The 18,339-nt window shown below is 35.7% G+C and overlaps 1 protein-coding gene across 1 annotated transcript in view; it reads left to right on the top strand.

The window, feature by feature from the left end:
• LOC104227832 (actin-related protein 4-like) overlaps positions 1–8,113 on the top strand; it is a 34,547-nt gene extending 26,434 nt beyond the window's left edge. Inside the window, exons 8-20 of the mRNA XM_070160669.1 lie at positions 1,782–1,836; positions 2,773–2,866; positions 2,960–3,012; positions 3,190–3,243; positions 3,318–3,378; positions 4,333–4,384; positions 4,917–4,983; positions 5,727–5,789; positions 5,909–5,971; positions 6,437–6,499; positions 6,635–6,699; positions 7,156–7,224; positions 7,379–8,113. Coding sequence (XP_070016770.1) covers positions 1,782–1,836; positions 2,773–2,866; positions 2,960–3,012; positions 3,190–3,243; positions 3,318–3,378; positions 4,333–4,384; positions 4,917–4,983; positions 5,727–5,789; positions 5,909–5,971; positions 6,437–6,499; positions 6,635–6,699; positions 7,156–7,224; positions 7,379–7,424 — 805 coding nt within the window. The 3' untranslated portion in view covers positions 7,425–8,113. The remainder of the gene's footprint in view (positions 1–1,781; positions 1,837–2,772; positions 2,867–2,959; positions 3,013–3,189; positions 3,244–3,317; positions 3,379–4,332; positions 4,385–4,916; positions 4,984–5,726; positions 5,790–5,908; positions 5,972–6,436; positions 6,500–6,634; positions 6,700–7,155; positions 7,225–7,378) is intronic.
• Positions 8,114–18,339: the final 10,226 nt, after the last annotated feature.

The raw sequence follows: 18,339 nt of genomic DNA, 5'->3' as shown, positions 1-18,339 counted from the left end.
TCTCTTTAGGCATGTATTTTAATAACATTACCTCCCTAAACTCGGGTGCACATTTATGTGACCAAAATCCAAATCTCAACGAAAGTCGAAACGTGTCGCTAATCACGGGTACATTGATTGTGACGTGGTTCGAGATGCATTTCCACGACGTTGCAAATTCCTTTTAAAAAATAATGAATGAGACGAGCCTCGACAAGCAAAAGTACACAAGATGCGGAGCCCTCTATACGTGTTGGTAAAATTACTTAGACTTCGGGATGGGCCGTTTAGCAAAATTTCACGGCCCTACCCAAAATAATGATACGCTAGTCGCTTTAGGCGCGCCTTTAATAATTTACTTTCTTAAACTCGGGTGCACACTTATATGACCCAAATCCAAATCTCAACAGAGTTGAAATGTGTCACTAACCACGGGTGCATTGATGTGACGTGGTTCGAGATGTATTTTCACGACGTTGCAATTCTCGTTAAAAATAATAATAATAAAAGCGGTAAACAGTTAAAATTTGCAAAGTTTCAGCATGTATTAAAACCAGATAAATAAGCCGAATATGACAGTTGAGCGACCGTGCTAGAACCACGGAACTCGGGAATGCCTAACACCTTCTCCCGGGTTAACAGAATTCCTTATCCGGATTTCTGATTCACGGACTGTAATACAGAGTCAATCTTTTCCTCGATTCGGGATTCAACCGGTGACTTGGGACACCATAAATCTCCCAAGTGGCGACTCTGAATTAAATAATAAATCCCGTTTCGATTGTCCTTTAATTGGAAAAACTCCCTTTGCGCCTTTGCGGGGCGCGGGTAAAAAGGAGGTGTGACATGCATTGTAACCAAATACAACAAATTTGGAATCTTTTCTGAACATGAGTGGAGTTCATTGAGTGATGCCAAGGAATGTGAAAGACCTACTGCTATGTTGGCAATACCAGAAAGTCAGGAAAGATCTGAAGAAAATCTGGAAGACTATACCCCTCCGCATCTTTTGGACCATTTGGTTGGAATGGAATAAGAGATGTTTTGAGAATCAAAGAAATCACCTAGCTTTTGTAAAGAATAGTTGCCTTCAAAATTTGTATTTCTGGTGTAAAGGAAATATAGTTGAAAACTTAGATCAGTTTATAGATTTTATAGGTATTTTGGGAATGTAACTGATGTAGATATGTTGTAACTTGTAATTTTTTGGGTACCTTCTTGGTACTCCTTTAATGAAACCTTTACCTTATCAAAAAAAAAAAAGATACCAAAATAGTGTTGAAGTTAAATTGGCTATTGGTTAGACACCAAGAGCACAAATGAAATTCTTCAATAATTAAGAAGCTAAATTCGCTATTATTGTTGAAATGTGTGCACCACCTTATCTAAGAGTGTATGGTGTTAAAGAAGGCACACTCTATTTGTTTATCTCTACAACTATTTTCCCAAGCAAAGAGAGCTATACAAAGATGTTCTCTGGAATGCTCATCCATGCAATCAACTATACATCAAAAGTCATCCAATCATTTATACAAAATTGAAGCTCAAGTTACCAGTTCTGGAGTATTTTGTTTTATCTTATTGAAGTTGGTGAAGGAGTGGTTTGCATTTTTCTCTGTCCTCGGATCTGCTGACTATTTTCTTTTCAAGTTATAGCTGTTTCTATTTAGGAGACTGAATGCATGTGTGCTCTTTTTGTTACTCTACCTTTTTAACTGTTATGAATCTAGCAGTTTCTGCTTGCATCTTTTCTCTATTGCTCATTGGATATTGCTGAAAGAGCTGTTCTTGAACTAATACAGTGGTGGAGGATCGACTACTGTTGCTCCTGTTCATGATGGATATGTTCTTCAAAAGGTATCCCTCAACAAAGAACAACTGCCTAGTTTTTTCCGTTTTTTTTCCCTGATGACTGTAGTGTCTTCACTTAATTAAGAGTTTAACATATGATCACTTTTACCTATTTAGTTGAGCTATCTATTGTAAAATATACTACTTCCAGTTTGAAATATGACCTCTTTTCCTTTTCTTTCTTATGGAATTCTTTTGTTCAATTCCTAGCATTAGCAGAGCTCCTACTTAACAAACAGAGATCTCCATTAATGTTTGTACTTCTGACATGCGTCTGGGAATTGTTTAATTGCACTGAAGCAAATGAATTTGTTCCCGAATCTGCTAACCTCCTCTTCTCACTCTCAAAAATAAAATTAAAATAAAAAAGAAGTAATATCTATTATCTTGTTGTACTTCCCTCATGGTAAACTGAGGGCCTCAAATTGTATCTCGCTAGAATTTCTTTAAGAAAAATCATATAATGGTTTGGCTGGCATGTTTCCGTCGAGTAGATGTGTTAACTGACTATTCATTCATAGAATATTCCTTGCTGTTTTCTAAATTGTAAGCCAGAGTGAAGAAGAAATCAAGTCCAGGATATGGATTTTAAGGTGGAAAAGCTAATTAATCAATGCAGGATTGATCATGTACTTTAGATGTTGAAGATGGCAGGCACTCAAGATGAAAATTTTAGATGTTTATTTTGTCTATGGGAGGTGGAAGGAGGAAAAGGATTTCATGTTTAGTTGCATCATCCCTCCTCGTTGCATGGGGAGACAGGGTCTAAGTTGCTGGCGCACTTGTACAATCTTTCTTTTATATTTTGAAGGATGGGAAAATATTAGTGGCTATGGATGTTAAATCTTCAACACATGGTCTGTGCATTGTTGTCCAACTTCTCAAAGTTCTGTTTTTGGTTTCGTTGAACATATATTCTATGTTTCTTTATTTTGATAACAGGCGGTTGCTACATCTCCTATTGGGGGAGAAATTCTTACCGATTGCTTGATAAAAAGTTTGGAACAGAAAGGCATTACGGTTATTTATTTATTGTCAGTTTCCCCCCTTAAGACATGATTTCATACACAATGATCTGCCTTATCTTGAAACAAACTTTTTTCCCCCCTTTTTCTCATTATTCTTCTAGATAAACCTCGGTACTCATTCAAGCGGAAGGAGATCCGTCCAGGAGAATTTCAGGTAACACACCCTTGTTTTTTAGTGCCATAACCAATCTGATTGTTTAATCCTCACCTAAATATAATTTTAAGTATCTTGGTTTATATTTCTTCATTACTATCTTTTTAAGCTTTGTTCACCATTAATCTTCTGATGTTTTGTCGAATTTCTTGATCACATTTATGCTTTGTTTCACAGACAGTAGACCTTGACTTCCCTGATACAACAGAGAGTTACAAACTGTATTGCCAGGTTAATCATTATTAGCATTTCCTTTCTTCAGTTGTTATTTCTCTTAGCTGCTCAGTCTTGTTCTGTTTTTGCAGAGAGCGATTGCAAGTGACATAAAAGAATGCGTCTCGCGAGCCCCAGATACTCCATATGATGGTTTGTTTCTCCTCTTAACTATTATATTCTTATACTCCTTTTGACTCATGGACTCTGTTGTTTATTATCCCTAAAAGATACAAATGTATCTAAATATGAGAAGGCAGTTCTCCAAATAACTTGCTTCCACTCCCAATTGAATGCCCACTTTTATTTTTTGAGGTTCAATTTTGGAAACAGTTACTTTGTCCTGCGAAATTTAATTGAGATACTATAAAAACTTATCATAAACTTTTAAAATGCAATTGGTAAAAAAAAAACTGTTTTGACTCTGAAACAGGAAAATGAGTTACTTTAGTTGGGTCAAGGTACTATTATGAACCAAAGCAGCTTCTATCATAGATCCTTATCTAGCATAGGTATTAAATATATGTTGTTTCCTCTTCCCTCATCCAACTCTGCCCTGAAAAACTATGAATCATCTAAAATCCAATGCAGGAGATATTTACAGGGAATTGAATCTTGACCTAAGTGTAGTGAAAGGATATTAACTCTGAAGATATTGCCAACATTCTATTATGTCTTGACAGAAATGACAGTTGTTTCTTTTGTATTCCCTCAGCTATAATGTACCCTTATCTAAAAGGAAACAGAAGAAGGGAAAGGGAGCAAAAGTAACTATCCTCATCCAACAAAATGTCACTGATATATTTTGGCCATAGTCTTCGACCTTTTAGTATATATTGCTGCTTACGTTGGCAGTTGACAGAAGAAGGAAAAAGGAAAAAATTAATCTTCCTCATCTAACAAAATGTCACCGATATCTTTGGCAATAGTCTTAGACCTTTTATTATATATACTATGCTCATTATGGCAGTTTTGATTGCTTCAAGTTCCAGTGATACTATATTCTTGTATGTTTTCATATGCTTTTTTTCTTTGGTGTTTTTCTGTATGTAGTATTTTCCTTTTTTGAAGTTTGAAAGTAATATGCTGCTACTCTATTTCTTGCAGATAGTTCATATTCAAACATTCCAACGACGTCTTATGAGCTACCTGACGGGCAGTAAGTGTTGTAGTCTTCCTCTGTTTCATTGGAGAATGAGTGATTGAGTTTCCTTAGATCTTTGGTTGAAGATCTAAATGCAAAAATCGGACCCCTTTTATTTCTTGGTTTGTAGTTTTACTCTTTCTTGGTATAACTAGAAGCCCCATGGTAGTGGTTTTCGGTCCCAGATTATTAGGCTTCAGCCGTTCAGAGTTGCTGCCTATAACCTATTTTGATTAACCTATGCCTTCTCAAAAACATGCGAGTCTCTTTCCTTAATTGGCTGAGTCCATCATTTAAACAATGTCAAGCTGAAGATAACATTCTGTATAAGTTTATATTAATTGAATTTGATGTGACATCTTTATACTTTTTCATACGACTCAAATATCTAGCGATGTCAAATATAGTAACTCATTCAATTCTCTCTCTCTCTCTCTCTGCAAAAAATCAATTAAGTCAATTAGATTGGAATTGGGGAATATTCCTTTGTATGGTTAAAATTAAGTTTCATATGCCTTCTATTTTTTTGTTTTGCATGATGAAACAGAACGATAGAAGTCGGAGCGGATAGATTCAAGATTCCTGATATTATTTTCAATCCATCATTAGTTCAGGTTGGTATTGCTTACCGTCCTAATTTTCGGGTTTCTTGTGTTGTTCTCTTATCTTGTGGGAGGCATGGTCTCATGGATGTATGTGAGCAGTTGTTTGTGCGCGACTTTCATCTTCTTCTGTGCATGATTCTGTATTTTAATAATCTTAAGATGTTGAATCTGTAATGCTTCTTGCCCTGCCTCCCCGCTGTCGTATTTTTCACTTTTTATGTATTGATCCTTCAGAAGTGGGGTATACTTATAGCTGAAGCACTCCTTGGTATGATCTGCAAGGTCCTATCTTTGCATTGCAATGATTAGAACTATATTTCAAGAATTATTTTGATGGTTAATGAGGATAGTGGACCTGGCTGTGCTAATTTACACACCTCCAGTACTGCTCACACAATTTGGTTCGATATTACCTTTTTAACTTTGCATCTCATTTCCTTGCATTTGAAGGTTCAACAAAGTTTATAGTATTTCAGGTCACAAAATAGTGGGATGTTTCTGGGGTGACAGTTTATTGTGCCATGATCTCTACCTTTGAGATTCAGATTTAGTTGTTGAATTGTCAAAGATATGTATTATTTGAGATATCAGTCTCTAATGATTTTTAATAAAGTATTTTTTCGGTGTTGTTTCTGTATAAGCATACCTATTATCTGGAGAATCTGTCATCTTGCCTTCTCAATCTAGCCGCTTCAGATTTTCTGGTTTATCTAGTCTTTTACTTTGGTGTTTTTCTTTCTGGTGCGTCACAGACTATCCCCGGTATGGAAAGTTTTGCTGAGACTGTTGCTTCTCTTCGCGGTCTACCACAAATGGTTGGTCCTTTCTCCCTTTGCTCAAATAGATAATATCAGTTGAAATTCGTCCTTCAAATTTTGTTCCTCTTTCGCATTTCCTTTGTCGTTTGGTGTAGTAATTTACTCAAAACTTTCAGGTTATCGAGAGCATTAACAAGTGCGATGTGGATATCCGAAGAGAACTTTTTAGTAGTATATTGGTAAAGCCATCAATGCTTCTTGTAATCTCTTTAAATATGAGGCTGAAGTTTCCTTTTTGCGCACTTCCCCTAATTTTTGTAGTTGCTTTTAACATTTAAATACTTGTGAAGATCATTTTATAAAAGTCAATTCTTTTAAATTCCCATTTTCACATTGTAAGCACTAAAACTGAGAGGACGCTTTCCTTCTGGAGAAAAAAAAAAAATAGAAATTGCATGACAAAATAATTATAATTTTTCTAACTGGATGATACTCTTTATGACTTTGTAGATAAAAATTAGTATATAAAGAACAATATGAAAATTCAATGGCAGATTAGAGCCAGTGCTTTTCAAATTTATCATTGGATTAAGTCCCACACCTACGTACCACAAGCATATGGATTTCCGAAGACTGCTTTTATTTTGCTTGTTTGAATATGAAACTTTGGATGAGATTTTAGTTTGATTCACTGCTTAATACAGCTTGCTTGGGGAACAGCATCGATGCAGCAACTCAAAGAACGTCTGGAAAAGGATTTGCTAGAGGTGCCATTTCCCATTTAACTCTAACTATGCCCCTCTCACCTTTTATGCACTTGTTCAAATTCAAGGATAGCAGTCTTATCTTATCTCCTTAGCTTGAATACCTAATTTCATATCTCTGTCTGCGCTTTCTTCCAGGAGTCTCCTCAAGCAGCGAGAGTCAAAGTACTGGCCAGTGGAAATGCTACAGAAAGGAGATTCAGGTTAAACTATTACTCTGTAGTTCTCATTTCAGTCTTTCTCAGCCTCTCTTCATGGTAATAGTTCCTTTAGGTGTTGAGTGTATAAAGTAAAGGTTGAAGCTTTCAACTGTCTAGTTTGTTTTCTGGACTTTTTTCGTCTGGATGCAACATTCACGGATTGGTTTGGATTTCTCCCGATATTTGCTACTTCTAAGTTTAAAGCTGACAGCATATAACTGAAGCATTTTGCTTAGTAAAATTTCAAGTACTATTGGCATATCCTTTTTCCCCTTTCCCTTACCGTATATGTGCAGATTTGAGAAAACGGTAAACACACTCTTTTTTATTACTGCTTTTAGTAAAATCTTGAAATGCTAGTTTGAAGAGGATATATCTGTTGTTCCATAAATAATGGTTTGCACTTAGCAATTGGAGGCTTTCTTCACACAGTTCTGATCTAACAAAGGCGTTGTGCAGTGTTTGGATAGGGGGCAGCATATTGGCATCTCTTGGTTCCTTTCAACAAATGTGGTTTTCAAAGTCCGAGTAAGTTCTGCATGTTTCTTTGAAACCAATGCTACTTTTCAGTTTTGACAAGCAACAGTACTCCTAATTTTTGTTTCCTTTAAAACAGCTCTTCCTACGCCGCATAATTACAGTGGGTTTTAATGAGTACACCTTTTCATTATGCTGATGACAGGTACGAAGAGCATGGGGCATCTTACGTTCAAAGAAAATGTCCGTAAGATGATTTCTTGCCGTTCTGTTATATTTTGGTGGAAAGCACTGTATTTATTTGACTAGCATCAAGCAAAGATATTTTTCCAAGTGGACTTGCTCTGCTCAAGTCTTGTACCATTAGGAATCTGTATCACTTTATACCATTGTTCTGTAATGCACTGGTAGTACCAAGCTACATCCATATCGGACTTGCACCGATGACTGACATAGTAGGAATCTGAGTGACTTGCTATTTGTGTTAGGCTGTTAGCTGTACCACTACTGCAGCTGTTCAATGGAAATGCTAGATTAAACACCTTGTGCTAATTGCTAAGACCTTGTTCGACAACTAAGTGGACAAAGACCCCTTTGTAACAATTGGAAGTTTACCGAGGCAACACTGGCGATGGGTCAATCACGCTGCATTCCATGTCTAAAGGTTGAAAACTGGCAACCTCAAGTGATGAAGCAAGAAGTTCTAGCAAATCCAATCGAGTGGTGAAATGATTGTATGATATCTCAGACAAAAGTTGGTCTCATTCGCTTTTCGAGGATGCAATGTGTATTGTGATAACTTGTTGGGTCGAACCTTCTCTAGAGGAAGAAACAGAAAACGTTAGGTGGTTTAGGCATGAGAGATCCCATAGCTAATATGATCATTATCTTGCTTAAAGACAATAAAAAAATTGGTTAAAAAGATTTTCGTTTATTCTCATTTTACTGTGTTGGGTGGGTCACAATCCAATTGATGCTGGGCTAAGATCACTTTTAATCAGCGTTCGAAATTATTTATTTCTAATAGCCGCAAGTGTCTAAATTTATATATATATATTGTATGTATATGTATTAGTTATTATTTGAGAGCGACTATGCAATATCATTATCTTGTTGAGCTTGTAGCATCTCCATTGATATGAAAATATTTCGCTAATATTCAACAAATTAAAAAGGATAACTTTGTTATATTACCAACCTTTATCGTTATTTGTGATCATTCGTCATTACTTAGGGAAAATCACAAACAAGAATCTCTTATATTAAACATATTTGTCATTTGTAGCCTTATGCTCATGCACTTCCAATCAATTTCAACATATAATTCTTTTTTCATACAGTTAAAGCGATAACTAGAAAAACTTACATGGCTAATGGTCTAAAAAATTGTACTCTGATTTGACTTATAATCTAGAGGAGCTTAGATGGTCAAATGAGCCGACTATTTTCCGGATTGTAATAGTGTAATTTAGTAGAAATAACACCATGTAGTCGCTTTGAGCAACACCATGTAGTAGCTTTGAGCTCCTATATATAAATCATATTCAGTAAAGATTACTCAATTTTGACAAATTTCATATCGGTAATGCTTCTCTTCTTTTTCTTTTTCTTCAATGCTTCGGTCAATATGAAGTTTCAATATTTAAGATTTATTCAATTTTGATAAACGTCAAATCATTACTCTCTTTTTTTCTCCTTAAAACCTTCACGTCAACTTTAAACTATCGAGTTTAAAGTTCATATAGTTAATTCTGAGGCGGTTAAAATTTAAAATATTTATAAACATGGAATTGTTATAAAATAAAGACTATAAAGTAAAGACAAGTATAGAGAGAAACTGATATATTATTCGAATTCAAACTGATGTACATAATGAACTGAAATCTCTTCTATTTATAGAAGAAAGGAAGCTGTTGTGTAAGCTGCTACTATACCAGATATGGATAATCTTCTACTGAGAGCAATGTTTATCCATAACGGAGTACTGAAAGGATAAGCTTATTATACCCGATATGGATAATCTTCTACCGGGGATAATGTTTATCCATAGCTGGGTACTGAAAGGATAAGCTTATTATACCCGGTATGGATAATCTTCTACCAGGGATAATATTTATCCATAACTGGGTACTGAAAGGATAAGCTTATTATACCCGGTATGGTTAATCTTCTACCGGAGGTAATGTTTATCCATAACTGGGTACTGAAAGGATAAGCTTATTATATTCGGTATGGATAATCTTCTACCGGGGGTAATGTTTATCCATAACCGGGTATCGAAGTGATAAGCTTCTTCAGGAAGCTTATTTCCAATAGAGTACTTAAATAGATAAACATATTTACGGTGGAGTCTCATATGGATAAGCTTCTTCAGGAAGTTTATTTACAACGGAGTACTAAATGAACATCCATAATATAATATATTTATAACACTCCCCTTGGATGTTCATTAAAAGATAATGTGCCTCATTAAAACCTTACTAGGAAAAACCACGTGAAAAAAATCTCAGTGAAGGAAAAAGAGTACACATATTTAGTAATACGCATATCTGGCTGCCTCATTAAAAACCTTATAAGGAAAACCGTGTGGGAAAAACTTTAGTAAGGGAAAAAGAGTACAGCGCACATTTTACTCCCCCTGAAGAAAACCTTATTTCAAATATTTGAGTCTCCGCATTCCAATCTTGTATACCATATTCTCAAAAATTGATGTTGGTAAAGACAATCTGCTGGATTGTCACTTGAACTAATTTGATGCACATCAATATCACAATTTTCCTGAAGATCATGTATGTAGAATAATTCTGGTGAAATGTTCTTCGTTCTATCTCCTTTTATAAATCCTCCCTTTAATAGTGCTATGCATGAAACATTGTCTCCGTATAATATTGTGGGTCTTTTATCACATTCCAACCCACATGTTTCTCGAATGAATCACTGATCTCAATCATATGCACTCCCTGCTTGCCGGTTTGAAATCGAGCTTTATGGGTATCGGATAAATAACCTGCATCTGCATTACCAATACGATCTGCACCACTTTTGTTAGCATTAGCAAGATAAATAAGTGCACCATCTACACCGAGATAGAGTATTTCAGGACCAAGGAGCTCCTCATCCTCTTCTAGAGGTTGGAACGGATCCTTATTCACTTCAAGTGATTGAATATTCATTGGTGTACTTAATGGGTACACTTTGTCCATGTAAAAGTATTTTTAAGACCCTCTTGGAGCTCTTCCGGAGTTCCAATAAGATTTATGTCACCAACATAAACAGCAAGTGTAACAAATTTTGATGACATTTTCTTTATAAAAATACATGGACAAATAACATAATTTATGTAACTTTCTTTCAGCAAATATTTACTGAGGCGATTATACCACACGCGCACAGATTGCTTTAAACCGTACAAAGATCTTTATAATTTGATCGAGTACATTTCTCAAGACTTTGAATTATATGCTTCGGGCATTTTCAATCCTTCAAGGATCTTCATAGATTTAGCCAAATAAGTCATATAGGTTAAGACTTGTATCTAAATGGTATGACATCTTCAACTGTCTGGACTACTAGTCCGATCCTCACAATCTTTTACAATATTGTGCACTATATTGTATTAAATATCGTTGACGATCATTTTGTGTCAGTTCCGAAGCGACATAACTTGTGGAGATCTCATCACTTTCTATATTTTCAGGTACCTAAACTTTTTCGGGAGTTTCATGAAATGTTATGTCGTGGGCTCTTCTAGAGCTTATTTCCTCCTCATTATGATCATTTTGATCATTAGTGTCACACCTCCTTTTTACCCGCGCCCGCAAGGGCGCAGAGGAGTTTTTTCCAATTAAAGGACAATCGAAACGGGATTTTATTTAAAGATTCAGAGTCGCCACTTGAGAGATTAATGATGTCCCAAGTCACCGGTTGAATCCCGAATTGAGGAAATGATTGACTCTGTATTACAGTTCGCGAACCAGAAATCCGAGTAAGGAATTCTGTTAACCCGGGAGAAGGTGTTAGGCATTCCCGAGTTCCGTGGTTCTAGCACGGTCGCTCAACTGTCATATTCGGCTTATTTATCTGATTTTAATACATGTTGAACCTATGTGCAAATTTTAACTGTTTACCGCTTTTATTATTATTATTTTTAACGAGAATTGCAACGTCGTGAAAATACATCTCGAACCACGTCACATCAATGCACCCGTGAATATTGACACATTTCAACTCTATTGAGATTTGGATTTGGATCACATAAATGTGCACCCGAGTTTAAGAAAGTAAATTATTAAAGGCGCGCCTAAAGCGACTAGCGCATCATTATTTTGGGTAAGGCCGTAAAATTTTGCTAAACGGCCCATCCCGAAGTCTAAGTAATTTTACCAACACGTATAGAGGGCCCCACAGCATGTGTATTTTCGTTTGTCGAGGCTCGTCTCATTCATTATTTAAAAAAAAAAAGAATTTGCAACGTCGTGGAAATGCATCTCGCACCACGTCACAATCGATGTACCTGTGATTAGCGACACATTTCGACTTCGTTGAGATTTGGATTTGGGTCACATAAATGCGCACCCGAGTTTAGGGAGGTAATGTTATTAAAATACGCGCCTAAAGAGACTAACACGTTATTATTTTGAGGAAAGCCGTGAAATTCATTAGACGGTCCGTCCTGCAATCTAAGTGTTTTAATATATACATTTAACGGGGGCCCTGCGATCTTTGTATTTTTTATTTGGCGAGGCTCGTCTCGTTTTTATTATTTTAAAGGTCCATCCTAAAACAATCTATAATTTTCTATTTAATTCGTCTCTAAAATGAAAGCAGTCCTAGTTAATTAATGTACGTGAAAGATCCGAAATTACCTAACTCGATTTCAAACAGTTAAGCCCCAGAGTTGAACAAAGAGAGCGGGACATTTCCAGTACACGACCAAAGTTTCATTTCACAGAAAATGGGCCGCCTGAGCCCGCAATGGTTCATACGCCTAGTATCCTATCAATTGAACTTCCATAGTCAGGGCAAGAATTATTTAGGCCTCAGGGATCATGACAGTCCAACTTGATCAAATGGTGTAGGGGGAAGCTAATTTACAGAATTAATCATACTCATAATTTCTAATTTTTTGCACTCGGGATTGACATTATTTCTAAGCTATTGTAGCACTGATTTTAACACATAGCTCAATTCTCATTTGGTTTAGCACATAACTCACAATTGTTTGCTCATCCCTATTAGAGTAGGAATGGTCTTACCTATAACTCACTCTAACGAATCACTTATCCAATAATGACTTAAATCACACATGGAGTCATGGATAATTTCCAATTCGAAACTAAGCATACGTGACCTGGACCAACGTGAATATGCACCTATTTGCTGTGATTTGCCTTTGATTTTTGGTGTGGCGAGCATAACCCGAACAGTAAAACTATTTGACACTATGGACTTGATTTCATCTAGAAATGAGTTACATATTAGAGTTCACAGTCCCTCACAATTCAAAACAACTCAAATCGGTTTAACAATCATCCTAATTATACAAATACCTATTGTCCACAAGTTACAAAACAGTACATAGCATGTTAATAATCCAACTAGTCCCTTACAGGCGCATTAATGCACAATCTATCATACAAATCTTAAAGCTAACTGTATCATAATAAACTAAAAAAATAGTAAAGCTTTAATGAATGTCAAACAACAATTGCCTTTCCATTCCACTGGAGAAATTACACCAAAACAGGTTCAAATGTGTACCTGGTATGTAAAACAGAAAAATGGGATAAGCAATAAGCAATAGCAAACAGCAAAATACAGCAGCAGAAAGCCCAACACAGTAGCTTCAACACCTCAATCCAGAAATCCCAGCAACACGGAGAAAACTAGTAAAAATGGAGAAGAAAAATAGTCCGGAAATCTCTCTTTGTTTTATCTTTCTAGATTTGAACTCTCTCTGGTGTTCTTTCGCTCTCAATATTTCAGAAAATTTGGTTCTATCTTTTTACTCTCTCCAAAATGAATTCTGCCCCTGTATATACATTGTATCCAGAGTGTATATCGAGTGTATACCTCTCTCTCCGCCCCTTCTTTTTTTCTTACCCTCTATTTTTTCCTCTTTTTTTGAACCCCATTCTTTCTAAATTTTCTGTTCTATTTATAGCAAAATTTTCGAAATTTTTCAGATTTTTTTTTAATTAAAAGAAATCTCACTTACAAATTGCTTTTATTTTTTTAGAAAAAGAAATCTCACCTTTATTTACTTTTATTTTTAAAATTCCAAATTTGATTACTTTTATCTTATTTAAAATCCCACTTTTTATTTTTTTAAAAGAGAATCTCACTTTATTTAACTTTTCTATAAAAAAACAAACCACTTTCTTTTAAAAATGCTACTTTCATTTACGTTAAATTCTTTATAATTTGATCGAGTACATTTCTCAAGACTTTGAATTATATGCTTCGGGCATTTTCAATCCTTCAAGGATCTTCATATAGATTTAGCCAAATAAGTCATATAGGTTAAGACTTGTATCTAAATGGTATGACATCTTCAAGTGTCTGGACTGCTAGTCCGATCCTCACAATCTTTTACAATATTGTGCACTATATTGTATTAAATATATCGTCGACGATCATTTTGTGTCAGTTCCGAAGCGACATAACTTGTGGAGATCTCATCACTTTCTTTATTTTCAGGTACCTGAACTTTTTCGGGAGTTTCATGAAATGTTATGTCGTGGGCTCTTCTAGAGCTTATTTCCTCCTCATTATGATCATTTTGATCATTAGCTCCTACTATTTTTCAAGGATTGTTACCTTTGGAACCGATTGGTCTACCACGCTTCATGCGTACAGTAAACTCTATCCTTCAGGGACTTTAATTTTAATAGGAGCATTTGCAGCTGAAATATGATATTTAATTTTGGATCAGCAAATGCTTCTGGCATTCGACTTGAATTATCTTCTAAGTGAGGATCATGATAATTCGATTCATATAGCATATTTTTCAACTGTTTATTCCATCCCCCAAATGTTAGAAAAACTAACATATATCCCCAATCATCTTTGGGAAACATATCTTTGTGTATTATGGTAGAGAAATTAATCATATACCACACAACAAAAGATAGTAAAAATATTTGGTTTCTGATCCTAAACCAATTGTGAAGGGAGGACTTATCATATATTGTTGATCTGATGCATACAAGTGCTGCTATATGCAATTTAGAAAATCTTAGACCAACACATGAAGCTTTGTTCTCATAAGCAATGGTTTAGCCATTAATAGGAGGTATTCAATGCTAAACCAGCTTGGATATAAACCAGCATTATCAAGATGAACTGTCTTGATTTCATAATCTGAAAATTATGCTCTTAATCGAGAAAAGCAATTCCAAATGCCAAACTGCAGGTTGACAATAATTACACATGTAACCATCTCATATATGCACCTATAAGTGGTTCACATGATAGGTGAACGGGCCCATATTCACCTTTTATATATTTCAGAATCAGGGGTCTTAGTCCCAACTTTAGCTGGTATAATCAATTCATTATGAGAACAAGCAACACATGAGAATTCCTGAAGAATCTTCTAGTTCTTTAGTATATGCTTATCTGAATTCTCAAATAGCTCATTTAAAAATGGCAAATGAAAACTTCAAGTTTATCATGTCATGTGCTATCTCTTAGTAAACTTCTGGTTTACTATGGCATAAACTTTTGCTTTAGTAAACTTCTGGTTTACTGTGATACATGATATAGTACAAATTAAAGAATAAGGCGGGTAACTTCTCACATACATATTATTTTACCCCCTATGATTGTGGAAACATGAAGATTATCAATCTTCCAATCATTTGTAGTCTCAATATGATAGCCATTTGTATTAGTAAACTTCAGGTTTACTACAACATATGTTTTGACCATAATCATATAATATGAATGACATATTTGTATATAAGCTCTTCGAGAGCCTTCATTTATTATCCACAATCTAATATTTATCTGGCACTACTGGTGTCATGTATTCTTTAGGCAAACATTTAGCTCTTCAGGAGTTGTTGATACATTTTGTACTATCAAATATTGCTCAGACACTGCTGGTGTCATGAGAGAAAATCACAATCAAATAAACAATTGTTTAAGCACACAAAAACTCCTTTTCATAATATTTTTCCACTTCAGGAGGCAATTTCAATTGTGTTACTTCTTCAGAAGCAAATTTAAAATATGAAATATTGAGTATATATTCTCTCAATTATATTAACTCTTCTGGAGGTGAATTGTAATGTATTCACATCAAGAGCGCGTTCATATTTACCCGACTTATTAGTATTGTCACATTTACTTCAGGGAATGGATTAATATTATCAAAAGTTCTCATCCTTCAGGAAATCGAACATAATTATCTGAATGCGCATTAATCACATCAAATTGTGATGCCTCAACCTCTTTTAAAATATTTACTACTTCAGGAGCAAATCGAGGCGTGCATTTAATATAGAGAATATTTATGTAGCTTATCTTCAATTGTAACCATAGAAAGCCTAAATTATCACTTCTGGTGATCATAGGCATATACCACTTCTGGTAGTTAACAAAATATAATTACAATGAGATATACGAAATATAACCACTTCTTGTGGTTGTATATTTCTTGCAAACTCTGCTAGAGTTTAAGTTGATCTAATAATGTTATCCATATTCTTCAAAATGACATAAACAAGATATATTATAGTAAACATCATTATCAAATCATAATTTTTCTTTATGTACAACAATTACATAACCATACTATCTATTACAAATAACAAAAATTAAAATATTTACATTTCTACAGATTCACCACCGATTACATGACTTGTTTCTCCTTCTGGGAGTGCAAGGTAATCAGTTACATCCAAATGCATGAAGTCTAAATTATCTTCAGAAATAAAATTTGCTTCAGCATTTTTCTCTGTCTTCTTTAGGGAGGCTTGATAAAGCTCAACCAGGTGCTTTGGCGTACGACAGGTACGTGACAAGTGCCCTTTTTCTCCACATCTATTGCATGCATTTTTTGCATTTGGTGCTTGCACCGCTTTATGCTTTTGTTCCTTCCTTTTCCACTACTGGTGGTGAGGAGTGTTCTTTGGTGCATTATTATTACCATGATTAGAGTTTCTTTCCCGACCACGACCATGACCACGACTGGGGACACGACCTTTTCCACGTTTAGCCTGGTGGAAGTTCGTCTCATTCACTTCATGGAATGGACAAGAACCAGTAGGTCGACATTCATGATTTTTCATTAATAGCCCATTATATTGCTCGGCTATAAGAAGATGTGAGATAAGTTCAGAATACTTTTTAAATCCCATCTCTCGATATTGCTGCTGCAGGAGCATATTCGAGGCATGAAAAGTGGTGAAAGTTTTCTCCAACATATCATGATCAGTAATATTATCACCACATAACTTCAATTGGGAAATAATTCTGAACATAGCAGAATTATACTCACTGATAGATTTAAAATCTTGTAGCCTTAGATGAGTCCAATCATATCGTGCCTGTGGAAGAACGACCATCTTCAGGTGGTCATATCTATCTTTCAAATTATTCCACAGTATGACTGGATCTTTAACAGTAAGATATTCCATTTTCAGGCCCTCATCAAGGTGATGGCGTAGGAATATCATTGCTTTGGCACGGTCTTGGTTTGATGCCTGATTTTTGTCTTTGATGGTGTCTGCCAGACCCATCGCATCAAGATGAATTTCAGCATCAAGCACCCAAGACATGTAGCTTTTGCCCGATATATCCAGGGCTACAAATTCAAGTTTAGAAAGATTTGACATTATTTAGGAAAAGAAAGTTCTTACCTCAGATACTTTCAAAATATTTGCTCGAGATGACAGAGTCTCGTGCTGATAACGTGTTATAAAATAAAGACTATAAAGTAAAGACAAGTATAGAGAGAAACTAATATATTATTCGAATTCAAACTGATGTACATAATGAACTGAAATCTCTTCTATTTTTAGAAGAAAGGAAGCTGCTGTGTAAGCTGCTACTATATTAGATATGGATAATCTTCTACTGAGAGCAATGTTTATCCACAACGGAGTACTGAAAGGATAAGCTTATTATACCCGATATTGATAATCTTCTACCGGAGGTAATGTTTATCCATAACCACGGGTGCATTGATTGCGACGTGGTTCGAGATGCATTTTCACGACGTTGCAATTCTATTAAAAAATAATAATAGTAAAAGCGGTTTAAAGTTGATAAAAGCACATAAATTATAATATGTATTAAAATCAAATATTTAGCCATTACAACAATTTAAGCGACCGTGCTAGAACCACGGGATTCAGGGGTGCCTAACACCTTCCCTCGGGTCAACAGAATTTCTTACTTAGAATTTCTGGTTCGCAGACTTCATTTGGAAAGTCGAATATTTTCCTCGAATTGGGATTCAAGATGAACCGGTGACTTGGGACACCAAAAGCCAAACCTTTCCCAAGTGGCGACTCTGAATTAAATAAATAATTCCATTTCGAATATTATCACTTAAATTGGAAAAACTCGCTCACGCATTTTACCCTTCGGGGCGGGCGCGCAAAAAGGAGGTGTGACAGCTTTGGCGACTCCGCTGGGGAGGAGAACCCAGAATGTTAGTTCAGGGTTCAGAATTCGAGCTTAGAATAATTGTTATATTTGGCTTTATTATCTGATTTTTATTACATGTTTGGGCATAACGTGCTAAATGTTGTCTTTTACCGCTTTGATATTATCTGAACTGTATATAAACTGTGCCGAAACCCTTCTCTTCTTACCTCCAGGGAGGAGCTTGCTGGTCAAGACTCCCTATTCTGTTAGTGTCATACCCTGAAATAAGAAAGAGGTCGGACAAGTTACAAAGCCGGACGATCTCGCGGGTTCCCGATACGTAGCCCCCTCCTCGACTCGAGTTGTCCGCTCGGGTACATAGTCTAGAACATATACCCAGGATGAACCTAGTATAACAAAACCTCATGCCGGATCCCTAGTAGGAACGCTTATTTGCATCATGTTGCATTTGACATAGGAGACTCAACACAGGGGTTGGGTCCGTCTAGGACAAGCAACCTGAAATGAAAAGACCATCCTGCTGCATCCCGTTTGTTTTGCGCATTT

The sequence above is a fragment of the Nicotiana sylvestris genome, chromosome 10, assembly GCF_000393655.2.
Source record: "Nicotiana sylvestris chromosome 10, ASM39365v2, whole genome shotgun sequence".
In the NCBI taxonomy this organism is placed as follows: Eukaryota; Viridiplantae; Streptophyta; class Magnoliopsida; order Solanales; family Solanaceae; genus Nicotiana; species Nicotiana sylvestris.
The sequence above is the reverse complement of the archived record's forward strand: the minus strand, read 5'-3'. Positions and strand labels throughout refer to the sequence as shown.